Raw genomic sequence first — 19,992 nt, 5'->3', positions numbered from 1 at the left:
TTTTAAATATTAGAAACAGATTCTTAAAATAATAAATATAATATAATAAATATAATATAATAAATATAATATAATAAAAATAATATAATAAATATAATTAAAAATTGCTTAAAAAAAGTTTAAAATGAAATACTAAGAAAAAAATTCTTCATTGCAAACTAACCCAAGAATTTTTCATTTAAAATATATTTTTGTAAATATATTTTTGTAAATAACCGTACTATATTTCTAGACGGATCGAATCGAAAAAAAATATCTGTCCTCGAATAATATGTTATCGATGTTAAAAGACACAACAAAAATAAAATTTAAAAATAGTCAATTATTCCGATTTACTTGATTTGATAAAATGCGCAATGAGAACCGAGCTTAAAAAATAAAATGAAGTTTCACCTGTTCGTGTGCAGGTTTTGCTTTGCATCATATTTAACAAGATTTAAATTGTTTTCCATCATGTACAGTACGTGTTCGTCTGAATCAATTCGATCTCTGTTTGCGGTACAAACACGGAGCATGACAGTTCCGCAATTCCGGCGCAACAGATAATATTGTAGATATAGCGTACGGAAACATGAGTGTATTCGTTTGTAATATCGATCACCCTCCCGTTTTTCAATCGAAATAAAAATTATTTTTGCATGGATAATATTTGAAGTTATGACATTGCGAACCGCATTTTTTTTTGTTTCAAAAGTTATTATTCACGCACATTGGTTCCGCGTTTAATTGCATCAATTAATCCTTATTCGATCCTTATCGATCAAAAAAACGTATTTGAAACGGAAAAATATGACAAAGCGAAATTTATTAAATTATTTTGTATTTTTTTTATATATATATTTCACTGTTAACGGTAGATTTTTCAAAAAATATTTTGGCCACTGTCTTGTCATCGCAATCAATATGGTTTCTATTTGCAAGCGAAATATAGGGATATCGTTGGTGTATGATATTCATCTCTCTGTTTCAGATAATGTTGCAGACATCTTGTAACAGAATACGAACGGAAATGTTTGCGGAACATTTTCCGGATAACGCGACATGCGGCGATATATTAATCGGATATTGCGCTTTGCTCGAAACTAAGGCTGTTCACGCAATTCTCGATCGCAAATTTAATTATTTCCAATGATATTGTATAAACAGTATCTCTAAAACTTCTCTAGTGCAAATTTCAATCATTCAGTTTTATTTTTTTAGTTAAAATTTTCTCTTCCTAACTCTTCTTATACTTTTTTAAAATATTAACTAATAATAAATGAAATTATATTTAAAAAATAGCAAAATTTAGATTTTTTAGAAACTTAGATTTTTTTAAACTCTTGTAATAAAAATTTATGATTTAGTATTGCCATCTTTATATTCGATGCAAAATTTTTTCAATATTTTCACAAGATGCAATACATGGATAACGTAATGAACAGTCGTAGTAACACAATTGCATATTTCACTATATTTTAATGAACAAAAATATCGGAGAATGCTCACATAAAATTAATATCGTGACGGAGCAGTCAATCTTATTTTTTCATATTTCTCTTTCGTCTCTGTTATACATACGAAGAATTTAGAGACCTAAAATATAAATCAAAATCTATTTTTTAGTGTTACTCTTTATAGAATAAACTTGAACTCACTCATATCATTCATTTCACACAGAATTTATCAATCAATAAAAAGTTTCATCGTAACTTTTAATTTAGTTTTCTCTTTTCTGTTTAACGACATATGGAATATCTATAACTTTACATATAATGAAAAAATTATAGACAATAATTACTCTCTACTTCAAATAGAAAATACTTTTGTGCAATTGAAAATTATATCATTTAATATCTAGTTCTCATGATAATTTCTAAAAATATCTGATGCAGTTAAAATTATTTATATTCGAAATATTCATTACACATGTTTCAAAGACAAATCTGTGTATTTAAGAATTGAAGATATTGTTTGATAAATTATTCTATACTTTGATTTTTTAGAAACGCTACGGAAAATAAAGTTTTCAATTTTCTCAAGAAACATTACAAAAACCTTCTTCAATACGAAATATCATGCGCAAGCTGCTGCACCTCGTTACTAGTACGTCACAACTAATTAACGCTACGAACGCAACAAGTTCCTCTTTCCGTTTTCACCCTTACTTCGGTTCTCATAAATTCGCGGCCGTAATCGGTTCCTCGGGGGATGCGAAAGCACAAAATTGCTCTCTAAAATGAGCGGCAAATTGTGACGTCAAAATTGAGTTTAAGCTCCAGGTTAATGTATCATTATAGCTATCGAGACTAGTTCTTCAAAAACAAAAAGCAGCACTTTTTAGTGTGACAAGAGGCATACTTGTCAATGCATCACGTATGCAAATATAGTAAGACTTGAATATTGTTCACAGAATATGCAACTAAATTACTTTATGTATTCTAGAATGTAATTTATTCCCGAATCTAGCTATGTTAATATTGAGCATAAAAAATTATGTTTAAATTTGTTTTTAAAATTTTAAAGAAAAAGAAAGGGAAAATCTTGCGAAGAACTATAATAATTCATTCTAATAATTCCGTAAATTCTAATCGAATTTATTGCATACATATTTCAAAGAGAAAATATGATATTTAATTATGTAATTTTATTAACTATATAAATTTTTTACTTTTTTAATTAAAATAAACAGAGACCGTGTAATATCCAAACTAAAGCCGGTTGCAGCGTAGAGAGATAGTTTTTTCGATCATACGTTCGTACTTTTTTCACCGCTTAAATGAGTATAACATTGTTCACTAACAATGACCGCGGTTTATGTAAGCTACATTCTGCAAAACGCCGTGCATCCGATATTCGCATATCCTCGACGCAGCCGTACTCAACTCTTAATTTATGGCGGCTTAATGCCAAACAAATAAACTCGCTCGCGTCGCAAATTTACTTCCGGTTTACGCGGCAGTCATGTTCACCCCCGGGATAAACATCCCCTTTTATTAGTTTTCCTGCCCACAATCGAGGAACCGAATGCGAGGGGAAATGAAGTTGTTACCTTCTCTCTGAGCTGGTGGAGCACGTATATAGAGAGAGAAAAAGAGAGAGAGAGAGATAAAATGCGCTTTGCTTTTCCCTTTTTGCCGGATCCTTTTTGTTACGCGCACCACACTCGAAGGATTTATTGGTGCTGGGTTACCCTGTTGGCCCTCTCTCTTTCTCCCATGATAACCGCGCCCGGTTATTTCCCTTTTTTTGCGCGACTCACAGTGTCGTTTTAAACCCGATCGACTGATAAGAATTTGAAATATTCCACATGCCGGATCTCGATCACACACTCATGTGCGATACGCGGAAATTGCAATTATACTATGAAGCTCAATATTGCCATTAATAAATCGCAAGCGGAATAGGGTGCATATCATTAACCTAATTCTTTTTTATTCTTCTTTTAAAGATTTTTTTCTCTCATTGCAACAAGCCGGAATATTAAAAGACATCCTAGAAAGATGCGAGATGGTGTCTGAAGACGGCTCGCTTCTTCTTTTCTGCTATTCTCTTTTTGAACGGTGGACTGAGACTGGGCAAGCTTCCAGGAGCCTGTTGGACTGAGTTTTAAAAGTTTTACTCACCAGTAGAGATGCGAGGAATGATGGTATTGAGGCCGCGGGAAATATCGAGGTCTAAAATCAATGAGGCTTCTTACGATCAATTGGTGGTTCTAATCAATAATCTGAAATATAAATTTTCAATATTAATTATTAATTATTTCTTTTTATGATGTTGTTTTAAAATACTTGCATAGTAAATGGTTGATTGAAATAGCAAAATAAATAATATCATATAGCAAAAAAATATTATTGTTTAGAATAATACATGTACTATTAAAATTTTTAAATATTTTATAATATCACATTATATTTATGCTAACTTTATAATATTATATTTATGTTAACTTTAAAGATAAAATAATCGCTTTTCTGAATATGTGTCGAATTGAAGAGAAGATATAAAAATGCATGAAATCCAAAATAATTCGTTTAAAATGTAATTTATATTTTACGATAATCTATAAAAGTTACACTAAATTTACAAAGAAATTCGACAATGGAAATTTTTAATTCATCGATGAAATAAAAAAAATATTATGTATTAATGCTCGATCAAATATCTATGACTTTTTGCAATTAACTGTACTCTTATATAAATATATTCTTACATAAATATTAATTAAAAAAGTTAAGCAGCCGTTTGAAATTATGTAGAAATAATGTTCTGAAATTATTCAGAATTACAAAATTTTGTCAAAGAACTTCAAAATTAATCAAATTCAATTTCTCAGCGCTAATTCAATAGTTATTCATAAAACTTGGATAAATATTCTATCGACAACAGAACAAATTAACAATTAATTAAATGTCAATTTGCTACAATTTAAATAAAATTATCAATTAAAAATTACAATTTAAAAAAGTAATTTTTATTAATTATAATTATAATTTAATCTTATTATGATATAATAATTTTATATAATTATAATATTATATTTTTAATACATATATAAAATATCACACGTGCAATATATAACATACATGTGCAAAAATTTATCCCATATTATGAATTATGTGTGTTATATCGATATAAATTTAAATGATATTTATAGTTATATGAGTAATGTTTTTTCTCGATTATTTAACAAATCTTTTGGTAAAATAACATATATATATATATATATATATATATATTTTATTATAAATAATTATTTTTGAATGTCTTTCTATTTTGAACATAAATCACTAATAATATTGTGTACATCTATACAAGTCTGGAAACTCACAGAAAAACTGAAATAATAAAACTTTTCATGTATTTTCCTTTCGGTTTGCCGGAAGCAGCACAACAAAGACCTTAGCTGAGTAATTTGCGACAGTATACAAACTTTATCTTCATGACAAGCCTTTGTAACTCACTACCAATTAATGTGCCATCGCTAGTGAGAATCTCTAGAGTTATATGCAAACTAAAATATGTCTAAACTAAAATTGCGTCGTACCATTAGATCTTATCATCATTAAAATACTGCCGCGAGATATTGTGTAATAGCTTAGTTTGATCAGACATGTAATTCCCTTCTTTAGATTACTCTCTTAGGAAAACATTAATCGAGATTGCCTGATTAAATCATAAGACTGAAAGGCAATAACAATAAGTATAAGTTAACCATGTAACAATATTAATAAAAAATAATTTTTTTCATTAATAATAAAAATCGATAATTTCTTATATAATACATACACACATATGTACTAAAAATAATAATAAACACAGATAAGATTAGAATCTTTGAAATAACAATCTTGTTTACAAAATTAAATGCATACTTGCCAAAGAATTTATCATTAAAATTGGAATCAGTTGTAGATATCAAATATCAACCAATTGTAGATATCAAATATCAATATAAATGTGATTCAAAGAAAATAAGTATTGATAAAGTATTGATAAATAGGACTCTTAAAATCCGATTCATGTGATTAATAAAATTTCCGATACGACCTGGAAATCTATTACTAATTCAATTAAAAATTTCACTTTCCATACTATTGGTAATTAATCGAGTTCTGTTCTATCGAAAATCAATATCTGTCATCCATGTCAAGATCCAAGATCTAATATTGCGTATATTCAATACTATTCCATTAAAAATGAATGGCTCTTGCAATTTTATTGAAGATCAATAATTTCTCTAATTTTCAACTCTATAGTTTTAAGAATATTCAATATAAGTATCACTTGTATACACATATAATTATGAGCATTTTCAGTTTGTTTAATAAATATTTACGTATATTAAATATAATGTATATTATAAATATAATGTATTATATATTATAAATATAATGTAAATATAATGTAAATTTAATGTAAATATAATGTAATTATAAATATAATGTATATAAATTGAATATAATGTTAGAAAAAACTTTAAAACAATATTAAACAAAAAATAGATAATATAATAAAGACAATAAGAAACAATAATTAAATTTATTATAAAAGAAAAGAGAAATATCGTCGATACATAATTTTAAAATAATAAACTATCTAAAAATAAATCGATATGTAAAATATTTGTTTATATAAAATATATTTATATATTCTCTCTTTCCAAGAAGATATAATTAACTAATATTATTTTTAATTATTTTATTTTTTTATAAATAAGAAGTTGATCTTTCTAATCTCATATTGATAAAAATTAAAAAATTCTAATATATATATAAAAGCCTCAAATTTATTACAAATTATTTCTATGCAATTATGTCAAGCTTAAAATAAAATAATAGTGCAATTCTATATAGTGTATATAATAATTTAAATTATAATTAAAAATTTATTTTAGAAACATAAGAAAACATTGAAGAAGTTTAAATATATAAGAATTATGCTTTGGTTTAGCACAATATATAATCGATCACCAAACAATGCTTTTACTTGTCATATTTCATATATGTAATGAACTTATAAAAAGTATGAATAATTTACAAAAATATTTAATTTATTTCAATAAATTATTTCTTTTATTATTTCTTATAAAATATTAAAAATATAAATTGTTTAAAACATAAGATAATGAAGAATAAATAATTATAAAGATATTGATGAAATTATATAAATGTTGTTCATAAAATCTTGTAAAATCTTGCAAAAATTTATAAAATCGTATAATTCACAAAACTGAGTAATAATATATTTATAAAATCTATGGAAGAAAAAACCGAGAAAAGAAGATGGAAGTCATAAATAAGAGTCGATAAAACTCATTTCCTTACTTCACGCGCAATAGCATAGCATAACTATTCCACTCAGAGGTGACGACATGAACAGGAAGTATAGTAATTTGAATTCCTTCACGTTCTTTCTTTCTATGTGAAATACCTTCGAAGCACGCGCGAAAGTAACGCGAATTCGCACGGTTTTGATTCTTGCGATTGACAGGTCAATTTTAAAAAATTCCTTGTTTCTAATAAGAAATCTTATTTCTAAAGATCGATTCACATATATTACATATGTTACGGACAGTGTCCGTCAATCTTAGCAAACAATCGAAACCGTGTCACGGGAATAGGATTGTTATTACCTTGAAGTGACAGCCTGCAGATATATCTGGAATAACGATCGATCGTTTCGCAATCTAGAGCAAAAATTGTAAAAGAACGGATATTTATATAATTAACTCAGGTAGCAAACACATATAATATTTTGACCCCAAATGGCGTGTATTTTCTACTTAAGAAATAACTTTACGATAAAAGATACAATAAGAAAATTTCTTACGTAAGATTGCACTATAACGATTTCGAGGTGTCGAAGTTTTAATTGAAAATAAAAATAAAATATTCCACGTAATAAAAGTATTCCACGCGTTAGATTTAAAAATTTAAAAATTATACAACTGACATAAGATATTTGTTATGTCAATTAAAAATGATGCTGATAATAAAAGATTGCAAATAAATTCAAAAGTATTTCATTCAAATGTATTAAGAAGACACTTACCCTTTTGCACTTATCAAGACGATTATCAATCCCTTCTCATTTTGATATATAACCGGTACAGTATGATGCTTTAGTAAAGTGGAAGTAATGACTGTGTAATAAAATTACTATTGACCTAACTCGTGAACTTGTGAAAATCTAATTTATATCAGAGAGAAACCGGAGAGTGCCAGTTTCTGTTACAACGTTGAATCCTTCGAATAGCAGCGCCATCGCATTTGCTTTTGCCGGGGGTTGAAATTATTTTTCAAATAATCGACGATTTTACCGACAGTACATCGATAAGTTGGTAAAGTTGATAATCCAATTCTCAAGAGTAGATGTGATGGCGCTGCTGTTCGAGAAAATTGTCATATCTGTCAGCTGATCGTATCAATAAACAGCAAAAATGTCGACACGGTTATTCTGATTCCAACTTAACAAAACAATTCTTTATGGGAAATAAATCTGCCATATGTAAGATATTTAAAATCTTGTGCACCAATTAAAAAAAATGGAAAAAAATATCAGCAAGATACTTGATATATCTTGGAGATTCGGAGGTAAGATTCTGATTCTTGTTAAAGGTTGAAGTGTTAATATTTATCGTATTTTTAGAGGGACACTCGTATCCCTCACATTAAATTATATTAATATCCTTTAAAGAATATTCTATTTTTCATTGTCTAATATATACAATATGTATTAGCACAATACGCATTTTAAAATACATTGAGATTTAGATGTTGATTGTTATTAGTTAACATCTAAATTTCTTTCTCAAAAAGGGAAAAATTTTCTGTCAAAATTAGACATGTTAGCTAATTTTAGCAATAAATAATATAGTTTGTGATGTATAAATCACAAATGTTTGTTTATATTTTTATTAATACTGATTTTAATAATAATAATATAATGCTAGTGATAGTTTAATCATTAAAGAATAATAATGTCATTGTTTTTATTCTTGTAGTAACTGCAGCAAGTAATGATTCTGACAATGTTGCAAAGTCATTTCTACAACTTAAGTTACGTATTGATAATGATGGTAAAATCAAGAATATATTTACTGAAATGACAATAGGGCAATTTTATAAATTTCTACATGATTTAGAAAAAGCAAAATGTAATCTTGATTTGTTACTGTAAACAAATATATATGTATGTTGGAATATTTTATGTAACTATTTTTTAAGTATTTTGTTAAAGAATATTTACAAATTTACAAATAAAATTGTTTTTATATAATTCTTTTTTGATATGTTCTTTTTGTGATGTTTATATTATTTAAAATAAAAACATTTACTATTATAAAAGCAAAAATTTAATTCATTTCTGATAAAAGATAATACTTTATGTAACATTTCTTAACTAACAGTCATAGGCATCAAATATATTGATCTATATCATATATCACATTGATGGATAATTAACTTATTATTATGAAATTTACAGTATATGGCTTGGTTTAATTACTCAGAACCTAATAATTATCATGTAAAAATTTTACATATTTAGATTTCTCAATCGTCCATTTATCAGAATATTTTTTATTAACTTTGATTAATATAATAACTTGGACTTTTCATTTTCTGTCAATATTGTCAATTCATTTTATATCTTACTTAAAAATAGAATAATATTGATAATATTGGTAAAATATTGATAAAATTGTATTTTAAATTATTACAATTTAATTATAAATATTGATAAAATTGCATTTTAAATATTTATAATTAAATTTATTGCATTCTAATAAAAATCTTATAATTTATTTTAAAGAAAAAATATTCTGATAGATTCTATTATTTCATGTAACATATAAATACATTTTCAACAATTATAATCAAATGAATGAAAGAATCTTAAGAAAAGTTTGGCTAGAAGATTGGATAATTTTTTTACAATAGTTTTCTGATCAACATGTTGAAATTTATATGAAATTTAAAAAAAATTTTTTCTTTGAAATGTAATAAAATAGAATTAGAAAGAGAGAATCATAGATTATATTAATATTAACAAGATGTAAAAATAATAATTACCTAAATATTAATAAACATTTTAATACAAAAAGATATGACTATTATATTTACTTCTATAAGTACATTATAACTATACTACTGAAAAAGTTAATTAAAATAAAAGCGCATACCTTAAGAGATTATTAATCCTCTCTTTAGAAAAATATATACAGATTATTTACATTTATGCTGTGTTCTTCAATTAAATTATTCCATACATAATCTCTATATTACTTAGTATCATTATCTAAGCATCTAATAATAAAAAAATAATATATATATATACAATTTATTAATATTAATTACCATTAAAACTAATGGTAATATCTGCCCAAATCTTTTCAAACTGTAGATTTTGTTGTGAAGAATGTATCTGAAAGCAATATAAAATAAATTTTACAATTACATACACAAGCATCTATATGCAAAGTATAGATGTATATATATATATATATATATATATATATAATATAGTATATAATATAGTATATAATATATATATAATATAGTGCGAAGGTTTTTTTATAAAACACAAAATAAGTATGCATCAATAGCAAGTACAAAAGTGAGAAACTTTATTTATTTTTTAATAATATACATTCTCATGATTAACTATTTATATTTCCACTTGTATTTTTTATTAATTTTTCTTTAATTAAAGCATGCAATCATCACAATTAGTTTTAAGAAATAATTTAACAATTAAAATAATATATTTTACAGCAATAAATGTTTTCATATAAGAAAAAAAAAACTTCACATGCATTTCACTAATTATCAATAAAAATATGTATCAGATGATTATATATATATGTATATATAGTAAAAAATTTTGCAGAAACTTTTTATATATAATGACTGTAAAATGTGTAAAAATGTTAAAATATAATTTATAAAATATTTATTATTAATATGTATGGAATGATTTTATGAGCGCAGCTTAATTATAAATTATATTTTGCAAGAATCAATAATGTGACTTTATAAAAAAAGAGCATAAATATGCTGTGTTCTGTGCAAAAAAAAAATGCAATTTATACATAAAGTTCGCCACTTTAATACTGTGCTAAATACTACTAAAAATACTACTAAAGATAATTTTAAATCAGAAAATAAGAATGTATCAGCCATATATCAAGCGCATTCCAATTAATAAATATATCAATAAATATATATATATATATATTTAACAGAATATGACATAGCATGAATATATTCAATTATTGACTAAAATTCTCGCATTTGAACAAACATATGAGAATAGACAGTCATTTGGAAAAATTTGGTTGTGTGGAAAGGTATGACAGGATTCACAGTTCTAAAAGCCTTTCGTTTAGGAAGAAGCGGACTAAATACAGCACCTCTTTGATTATTAGGCTCTGCTAATGCTAGCGCAGAATTTGTTTGTTCAGATGATGAACTCTCTTGTAATGTGGAGAGTTGTTGTAAGGACTTGCCTCTTTCTGCTTTTTGTTGGATACACTCTAACACTGGTTGAATAGCACCAAGCAATGGTCGTTTGGATGGTTCTCCAGACCAACATTGTTCCATTAACGTCCAACATTCTTCGTCAAAATGTGACAATCTCTCAGGCCTAAGACCTAATATGTATGAACAATGGATTTAACATTCTGTATAATATTTATAGCAAAATATCAGTTGAGACAAACAAATAAATTAAAATCAAATTCCATTAATATGTAGCATTCAAATCAATCAAAATTAACGAGATAAATAATTTATATCAATAATTCAATAATTAATTCTGAATTTTTTAATAGAGAAATTTCAATGTCGGTTTTTACTTATATTGAATATAATACAAAATAGACATTTTTAATTAAAGAATTTAAATCTTTTGAATACATAGTTTATAATGTAGGCAGCAATGTTTTAGAATTTTTATAAAACTTTTAATAGAATGAATAGAAATGCCTTCGTATGTAATAAAATAGTACCTTTCCGTACACTTGTCCATAATTGCTCCTTGTTATGAAATTGCTCAAATGCATATGGCAATCGAACCTTCCCAGCACATATATACCAAAACAAGATGCCGAAAGCATAGACATCAACACTACTATCGTAATGACCAGACAAAAGTTCCGGTGCCATATGAATTGGTGTTCCCACGATACTCCCAGACATCATAGCTTCAGTAATACAAAACCCGAGATCAGTTAATTTAGCTCTGTTCTCCATGTCAAGTAAGACATTTTTTAATTTAATATCTCGATGAACCAGGCCTTGTGAGTGAAGATAGCGTATTCCTTCTAATACATCTATTGCTATTTGTATACGTTCCAACCATGAAAGACCAGCATGTATACCGCAGTACAAATCACGACTCAAACGATCGGTGATCAAGAGAACTGCAGCGCCCAGTCCGAATCCTCCACCATACGACTGATCTATGACCGATCCGCGAAGCTTCACTATCCTTTTGTGATCCGGTATCGATCTGGTATAGTAAACCTCCATCGCAAGATCGTTCCAGTGTCTGTCGTCCGGTGGAACAACGGATTTTACCGCACATGGTCCTGGTGCTCCACCCCAACCTTCGCATGCAAACACTACACCGTATTGTCCTCTGCCAATCTCCTTGCTATATTGAGGAATCCCAAAACAAATCGCATCCATCATTGATGTGGATTCTAACGCGAGTTTGGCTAGTTTGGGCGCGTGATATTTTCGTATAGCTATCCTCTGTTCCTCGGTCCTCTCCAGCTTCCCCGAGTAATAATTCTCCAGAGACTTTAGGGCAGTCTGAAAAGCGTCATGAGAGGATTTTAACTTGTCTCTGAACTGCGTGGAAACTGTCCTCGCTAATCTAGCCGCTGATAAGGAATTTAAAATATCGATAGTAATCTTCTTCCTCCAAGCTGCATTCAAAGTCGGAGTAGGTGTCCATGGTAACGGTAAGGATTTAAAGAGCTGTCTTAATCTTTCTAAGAATGAATGTACTAAGGATGGTGATGAATTGTGTAATTCTACATTGTATGCTGCAGAAAGTATTTGTTTTAAGGCATCACTGGCTAACAAATTACTGTCGTGTTCGTAAGTCTTTTCGAGACTTATTAAACAACGTTGAAGCGTTCCGATAAAGGTCTCTCGAAGACAATTGACCGAGTTTACGAATTCCTTTGCAACTTTCTCGCCCAAACGGCCCAGCACGAATCGTTGAACTTCCGACGTTGCAACGCGAACAGTAACTGTCCATTCTGTATGTTCATTATTATCAAAAAGAACAGTCTGATACTGAAGAAAATCACTGGTAGATCCTGATATATCGTCTTTCATTTCCTGAATAATACATTGCATTAGCTCTGTTAATTCCATTTGCTGCTCATTAACAACCTTCATTAGATTGGCATAAAGTTCATTTTCCTTTTGTTGGGCGTATTGTATTCTTCTAGGAGTGATCTGTATTTTTCGTGCCATGTCAAATGCACTTAAAATAAATTTACGTAAACTAGTCGTGTGTATTTCATTCAAATAAGTACTAGCATTAATTAGATAGCTTTGCAAGCAGCCACATGTAAAATGTAAAACGCGATCTGTCTTTTTGCATGAATCCACTAAATCACTCGAGTTATTAACGTATTGCTCGCCAACAAGCCACGTTAACTGATGAACTTCCACAGACTCTTCCATGCCTAGAAATCCTAGACTACTTAATTGATCTAGCCATCTTAGACCGAGTGAATTCATTTTGTCAATATTAATACTATCATTACTTTTGGATTCTGTAGAAACGTTTGGCACTTCTGTCCGACTTTGTAAACTATGTTGCTCAGACTCGGTCAATTCCGCGTCTGTGCCATCCAATGAAATATTTGCGACTGAAGATATGAATAGAATTGGATTATATGGATAAGTCTCCTTCAAATCTTTCAATTCTTCCAAATTTTCCTCAGTCAATGGTTGCTCGCCAAGAGCATAAAGAAATATAGGTAAAATCTTGAGTGAACCTTTAGCGAGAATTTTTACCACACCATTATTTGGAACAACAAATATTTGAACACCTTCTTTCAATATTGCTTGATTTAATTTTACTTCCAACACTGTTGGACAATTGATGTCTTCGCTTATTGACTTTGCTAGATCTTCGATGGGAAGTGTAGTCCACGATTCTTCATTGGCTTTTAGTGTTTCAACTACTTCATATTCCAAACCTAACGTGAGACTGACATGATTTGTATGACCGTAAGTGATCTTGACCCATCTCCATGAATCATTAGACAATGGCAAAATATCAAGGGAAAGTAATTTATTAAGCAACGATGCTTTGGATTTATTATCTTGTCCAAAAATGACTATTGCTGGAGAATTATCAAGAATATGTGTCACTCTATTCAAAACTGCAGGAGGCAATAATTCCTCAATAATGTTCTCTGCAAGAAGTATATGTATAAATAAGGTTAATTGCATGTTTGTAATTTATTGATTTGAATTTTTTAAATATATGCACAATTACCTCCAGGGAAAAAGTTTTCAAGTTTTATGAATTCCAATGTACGTTGTGTCTCCTCAAATATCTGACGTAACTGATTCCTGTTCCGCTGGTATTTTCTGAATTCTTGTGGTAAATTGCTTACCATTTTTCTCACATTACTTTAGTCATTTATGTATTCCACAAAATGTCCTGTTAACATTAATACACAATATATTGACGAGTAATAAAAATATCGTTTAATACATTTCCACATAAGACTCTCAGAAAATACCGTTATTGCAATAAGCATCCACGATAAACGTATTTTCGTACTTTCAAATTAAACAGAATTATATAGCAGTGCATGTAAATTTACTAGCCTTGTCAACAATACAATGACACATATGTACGAAGATATAAACGATATATATTAAAGTTTGAATCATGTCTAAGAATAGTTTTCACGCAATCATGTATTAGAAGGATGGATTTAAAAAAATCAATCCAGTGTCTCGCGTTTTAGCGGACGAATAACAAAACAAGAGATTCCTCTCGAGGATAAATTATCGTCGCCGAATCCGTTCCATGTTTCGTTATCCCGTAATCGGAAAATCGAGATCGTGACATTGTTTACACGCGTGATCGGCATCGCATGAAAGCGAGTTAATCGAGACCAGGCGGCCGATCACTGAACTCGGGAGGGTTTTGCTCACCAGAATACGATTTTTTGCAGCCATACGAATGCGAGGACAATCGTCGCTCGCACCGCAGGTCATCCGAGTGCAAGTAACCCGCAAGATAGCTCAGGCGAGATTGTCTCGTATCGCGTACCGTTGAAGCGACGTGCATCGACGACGCATACTGCTGATTCGATTGCCGCTGACTGAACTCGAATTAAGTTGAGCTGCTTCTAAGAGACGCGAATCAGTCTTTCGCGAAAAGAAAACACGACGAACCAGACACGCACGATAAACGGCACGCATTATGTTTTTATTTACGCACACGTGCCAGCGATACCCCCATCAGCATCGCTCTTTTTCTCTCCATTAGAATTATATTACACGTATATACGATAGAAGTTATTTGTTGAATTATAAAATGAGAAATTCTTATGAGAGAAAAGGGGACACGTGGTACCGTGCAATCAGCTGTTGACGCTCAGCTGTCATACTGGAATCTGGAATTCAAATTATTAGTCTTTTTTTTATTTCAATTATGTTTGTTTCGTTAACGTTTATGAAAGATACATTGTATTACATAAATTTGTGTTTCTAAGCTTTTTTGTATATGAATACAAATTTATGAAAAATTTCAAATTTATAGGATAATCCATAAAAGCAATGCGTTTGTTTATAACATAAATTGGTTGTTTATATAATAATGCGAATAACACCCAAAATGTCAGGATAATAAGTAATTAAATAGCATATAATAATAATAGCATAATTTAAATAATTTTACTCGCTATTTTTAGAAAATATTTTATGTAAAATAACTGTCACTCATTATTTTATACATCAATATATTATTTTATATGACTTGTGTGCAATATAAAATTCCTTATTCAAATTAAACCTTATTCATCACGTATCAATCCTATTTTATTTGAAAAATAATAATTTCAATATGAAATAGCCTTGATTTTTATTTTATTTTAATTACATACAATTATGTACGAGTCTAATGAGTTTTTATTTTACTTTAATTACATACAATTATGTATGAGTCTATAATTATTTCCGTGGAAATTTTCAATCATTTATCAGTATTTTCAGATATGTACATCAATAGAAGGGGACTTAGGGCTTTATTACATTTGCCACCCTACGAGTTAATCGAACGTGCCGATTGGTTATTGGATAGGGAATTTCTAGGATTCCGAAAATTTCTTGCAACAGTAGCCAATCAAACGACAAGGAACACAGCTTATCATAAAACGTATGGAATATTACTTTTATGGAAACGGTTCTTAAATCTATCTCTCTAACCTCTTCAACTCTTCTATTTTTTAAAGACTGTCGACAAGCGATTGCGCTTTTTTGACATATTTTGTCGGATTTTTCCGGATTGCTACAGTTTCTGATTATATAATTCTAAAAATGACATCGGTTTTGGAATCTATGGTAGTCGATGAAAAACAACTTCCTGAGAAACCAGTGGATAGAGAAAAAGTATGCATACGCGATGAAAACAATAACAAATTATCTGGAGATATTTATTATTACACTTTATATATAAATATATTTTGTTAGTTATAACTATGCATAAACATGATAATATCTATTTATATTTCAGACATGTCCTCTTTTATTACGAGTATTCTGCAATAATGGACGTCATCATAATATAATGGAATATAGCAGAGGAAATGTCCCTTCAAATGAGCTGCAAATATATACATGGTACATTGATTTATATAATATTGGAGATATTATATAAAGTTCAATTATGTTGTGATTGTTGTTAATTTCACGTTAATTTTTAAATTTTGAAAAATTGTCCTTAATTTGTAATTATTTCTGTTTGAAGGATGGACGCTACTTTGCGAGAAATTACAGGCTTGGTTAAAGAAGTAAATCCAGATGCTCGTAGTAAAGGAACATATTTTGATTTTTCATTAGTCACTCCTGAACTTCGTAATTCTGGTTATCGTATGCGTGAAATTGGTGTTACGTGTTCTGGACAGAAGGGTGCAGATGATAACAAAACTCTTGCACAAGCAAGGTAAGTAACCTTAAGTAATATATAAGAAATATTTTTTGTTATATAAATATATATATATATATATATATATATATTTATGTATATATATGTATACTTCTTTTGCAATTGCAGATTCACTATAGGAGATTATTTAGATATATCAATAACACCACCAAATAGAATGATGCAACCAGCAATAAGACGTGGTGGTTTACGTCAGTACTAATTAATATAATAATCTCAGAATGTTAAAATTTATGATAAAGATAAGGTTATTATAAGTGATTATAAAATTACATGACGTACTGTAATTCTGGACAAACTTTCTATTTTTTTCATAAATAACAAAAATAAATAATCATCTTTCTTCATTTCTCTAAATTTTAGTATTAATATTTTCCATTTATAAATATTTTTATTATACGTGTATAAAAATTATGTTATATGAAAAATTATTTGCAATATAGAACTCAAATATTTAGTAATATATATTGGACGCACTCCATTTGACATTATCTTCTTTTCGAAATGTTTGATTATGACAAAGTGAAAATAGTGAAATTATAATCGTACAATTATTAAAATTATGATTTCGATATCTATTTTTTACATATATTTGAAATCGACAAATTATCAGCATATTTCAAATTATTTAAGTTATTTGCCGCAGAATGTAGAAAAAATATAATAAGTTCAGGTTTGTACATTCATATGTATGTTAATGCTTTGTAATTGTCATTCTGATTTATCTTCATTATATTTTTAATATATTTATATATTAAGACACATTTCGATCTTTATTTCTGCATTAATTATTGAATATTATTGCTCTATTAATTTTATTTAGCTAGTGCATTTATTTCCCTGTAGTTGCATTTTTTCGCGTTAAAAATTAAATGTATATTAAGTGCGGCAAATATATGTTATTAAAACGAACAAAGTTAATTGCTATGCAAAGTGTAATTTATATGGCGCTATAAATATATTCTGAATAATTTATTCGATCGCATGCACGATTAAGGAACAGATTTTTTTGTCTTGATCAATCGAGAACGATTTGGAGCATTTATAATGCTAAGAATAATTGTAGATTATTGCGAAATTGTAGCTTTGATCATTTTGATATTTCAAAAGTCATCTTGCGATATTGCGAACAGAGAGTTGCGAGTCTTTCAAATAACGCGGGTACTCGATTGAAACGCGCCGGATGATCTTGTTAATTCGTATTCGAATTGCTTTGTGTATTTTTTGATTATTATATAAAAGTGAATATTATTAATAATTTATATTATATTAATTTATATTAATTTATATTATATTTATTTATATTAATATTATAACAAATTTTCGCGAGTTGAACACATTTGTAATTAAAAATATTGAATATATCACGTGCAATCATATATTGTTATGAGATTTTGGTGTCGACGATTTCGGTTTTATGCGTTGGAGCTCAATGAAAATTATCTCGATATGTCCAACGTCATTTTCCTGCCAAAGTGCAACAAAAGTTGAGCTGAGCCATGATTATATATATCACCAGGTATTTATGTACATTCATGTGTATATACATTGTATATACAGAGAGAAGACTGAGAGGTGTCATGGCCCGCTTTTAGGTGATCCCTGAAAGCGATACGCCCTCTGTTAATCTAAAAAACGTGGACATGAACTACAAAGCCAAAGTCCACGAAAGTTCTCAGAGGGTAACATATATGTGCACAATTTCTGATTCTGTTCCGTGCTATGTAAAAAATGCCTGTAGTACACGAAATGCCATCAGTGCTGTATAGCAAAACGCATGTATATAAATATGTATATATATGTATATATGTATATAAATATAAATAAATTTTTAATTTTAATTTTTTAAATAAATTTTGTGGTCCTCTCTCTCTCTCTCCCTCTCTCTCTCTCTCTCTCTCTCTCTCTCTCTCTCTCTCTCTCTCTCTCTCTCTACACATACACAAATAAACACACACACACACATATAATATATATATATGTATATATAGTATGACGCTACAACTTTATTCTGAAATATTTGCGTTATGTTTAGAAATATATATATATATATATATATATATATATATATATATATATATTCGAAAAATATAGATGTTGCAAAATATTTTAAATATCTCTTCCTTTATATAAAATATAAAGAATTTATATGTTCTATTCTAATATAGTCAACATTATTTATATACTTTTATTATAATTTTCTTACCAGCATAATATTTTTATGCTTAATATTTTATATAATATAATGTACTAAATTATAAAATTTAATATACAAAATATTACAAAATAGTATTATTATTAATAAATAGATTGCACACTGTCTTTTAGTTTCTAATTATTTTCAATCATTATGCATTTCTATCCAATAGAAATCTCCTCTTCTTCGAGTTCTTGGATTATTATGGTTTATTGTATTCTTTTGTGTTAAAATTATAAAAATTATCATCATTTGTGTCATGCTTATTCCTTCCTATGGAGTCCATCGAAATACTTTCTATTTGTTCTCAGGTATAGATATTCAAATCACTGTAGTTGCCTTTTTCTCGATTATTCCCTTTTTCTTTTATTTTATTTAAAAATATTAATATAATTAATATAACAAATATTTATATAATTTTGGTATTTCTCTTAGTCTGACATTTCCCCTTCGACATGTCCGGCATAGATGACGCTATCAATAACTACGATCGGTATTCATTACTCACTTTTATATTTAAGATCATACTTAAAATTATTTTAAATATAAGAAAAGTCTATACGAATATCGGTGTATGTTACCGCCGGCATAGCTCTCAGGCTCATTAAAATACTCAAACCTCCTCAGCCGGCAAATGCCTTCCTTAAGATGGAAATATCATCGAGAAGGCAAAATTTTTCATTTTCTTTCACTACAGAATTTAATACAAAAAGTTAATGTAAAATATAATATTACATAATTTGAAATGTAATACAAAATAAATTAACAATCCTTTTTTTTTTACGTGGGGAAAAAAACTCTCTTAGAGTTTATTAATTAGAATTAGATTATTAGATTTATAATTAGATTAATTAGAAAATACTCAAAAAATATTGATCCCTTAAAAATTCTTAATATTAATAATATAATTATTGAAATATTTATTAATTTGTTTTCCCTAATATTATTTAAACCTACATTTCCTGATTCTTTAAAAGATACATAATATAAAATCAGCTAAATTAATCACATAATAGCCCTAACAATCCTTTACTTTTTGAAAGGAAAATTAAAAAATCTTAATGATCACCTAATAGCTTTAACAATCCTATTTCTCGATT

At 28.1% G+C, this 19,992-nt stretch overlaps 2 protein-coding genes and 1 long non-coding RNA gene across 6 annotated transcripts; 1 reads left to right on the top strand and 2 right to left on the bottom strand.

Moving 5' to 3' along the window:
• Positions 1–3,621: 3,621 nt before the first annotated feature.
• Positions 3,622–7,605, bottom strand: LOC112638727. Its single transcript, XR_003123135.1, has 3 exons — positions 7,534–7,605; positions 7,115–7,168; positions 3,622–3,706 (listed from the first exon to the last, which is right to left on the bottom strand). It is a non-coding gene; the product is annotated as an uncharacterized LOC112638727 (long non-coding RNA).
• A 2,044-nt stretch (positions 7,606–9,649) lies between these two features.
• LOC105258811 (dual serine/threonine and tyrosine protein kinase) lies at positions 9,650–15,368 on the bottom strand. 4 transcript variants are annotated; one of them, XM_025410996.1, is made up of 5 exons: positions 14,682–15,368; positions 14,011–14,178; positions 11,492–13,927; positions 10,895–11,134; positions 9,650–9,906 (listed from the first exon to the last, which is right to left on the bottom strand). In XM_025410996.1, the coding sequence occupies exons 2-5, from the start codon at positions 14,132–14,134 to the stop codon at positions 9,875–9,877; spliced, it is 2,832 nt and encodes a 943-aa protein (XP_025266781.1). In that variant the 5' UTR covers positions 14,135–14,178; positions 14,682–15,368; the 3' UTR covers positions 9,650–9,874. The 4 variants fall into 4 exon arrangements, with proteins under 4 accessions (XP_025266781.1, XP_025266785.1, XP_011268622.1 ...); XM_025411000.1 differs by having other exon boundaries at positions 10,991–11,134; XM_011270320.3 differs by lacking the exon at positions 9,650–9,906 and having other exon boundaries at positions 10,493–11,134.
• Positions 15,369–15,957: 589 nt separating this feature from the next.
• LOC105258810 (histone deacetylase complex subunit SAP18) lies at positions 15,958–17,021 on the top strand. Its single transcript, XM_011270319.3, has 4 exons — positions 15,958–16,139; positions 16,264–16,370; positions 16,498–16,692; positions 16,804–17,021. Exons 1-4 carry the CDS (start codon positions 16,068–16,070, stop codon positions 16,895–16,897), a joined length of 468 nt encoding a protein of 155 aa, XP_011268621.1. The 5' UTR covers positions 15,958–16,067; the 3' UTR covers positions 16,898–17,021.
• The last annotated feature ends 2,971 nt before the right edge of the window (positions 17,022–19,992 follow it).

The sequence above is a fragment of the Camponotus floridanus genome, unplaced genomic scaffold, assembly GCF_003227725.1.
Source record: "Camponotus floridanus strain SB8 unplaced genomic scaffold, Cflo_v7.5 scaffold104, whole genome shotgun sequence".
Classification (NCBI taxonomy): Eukaryota; Metazoa; Arthropoda; class Insecta; order Hymenoptera; family Formicidae; genus Camponotus; species Camponotus floridanus.
Note: the sequence above shows the minus strand (reverse complement) of the source record. Positions and strands in the feature narration are given on the sequence as shown.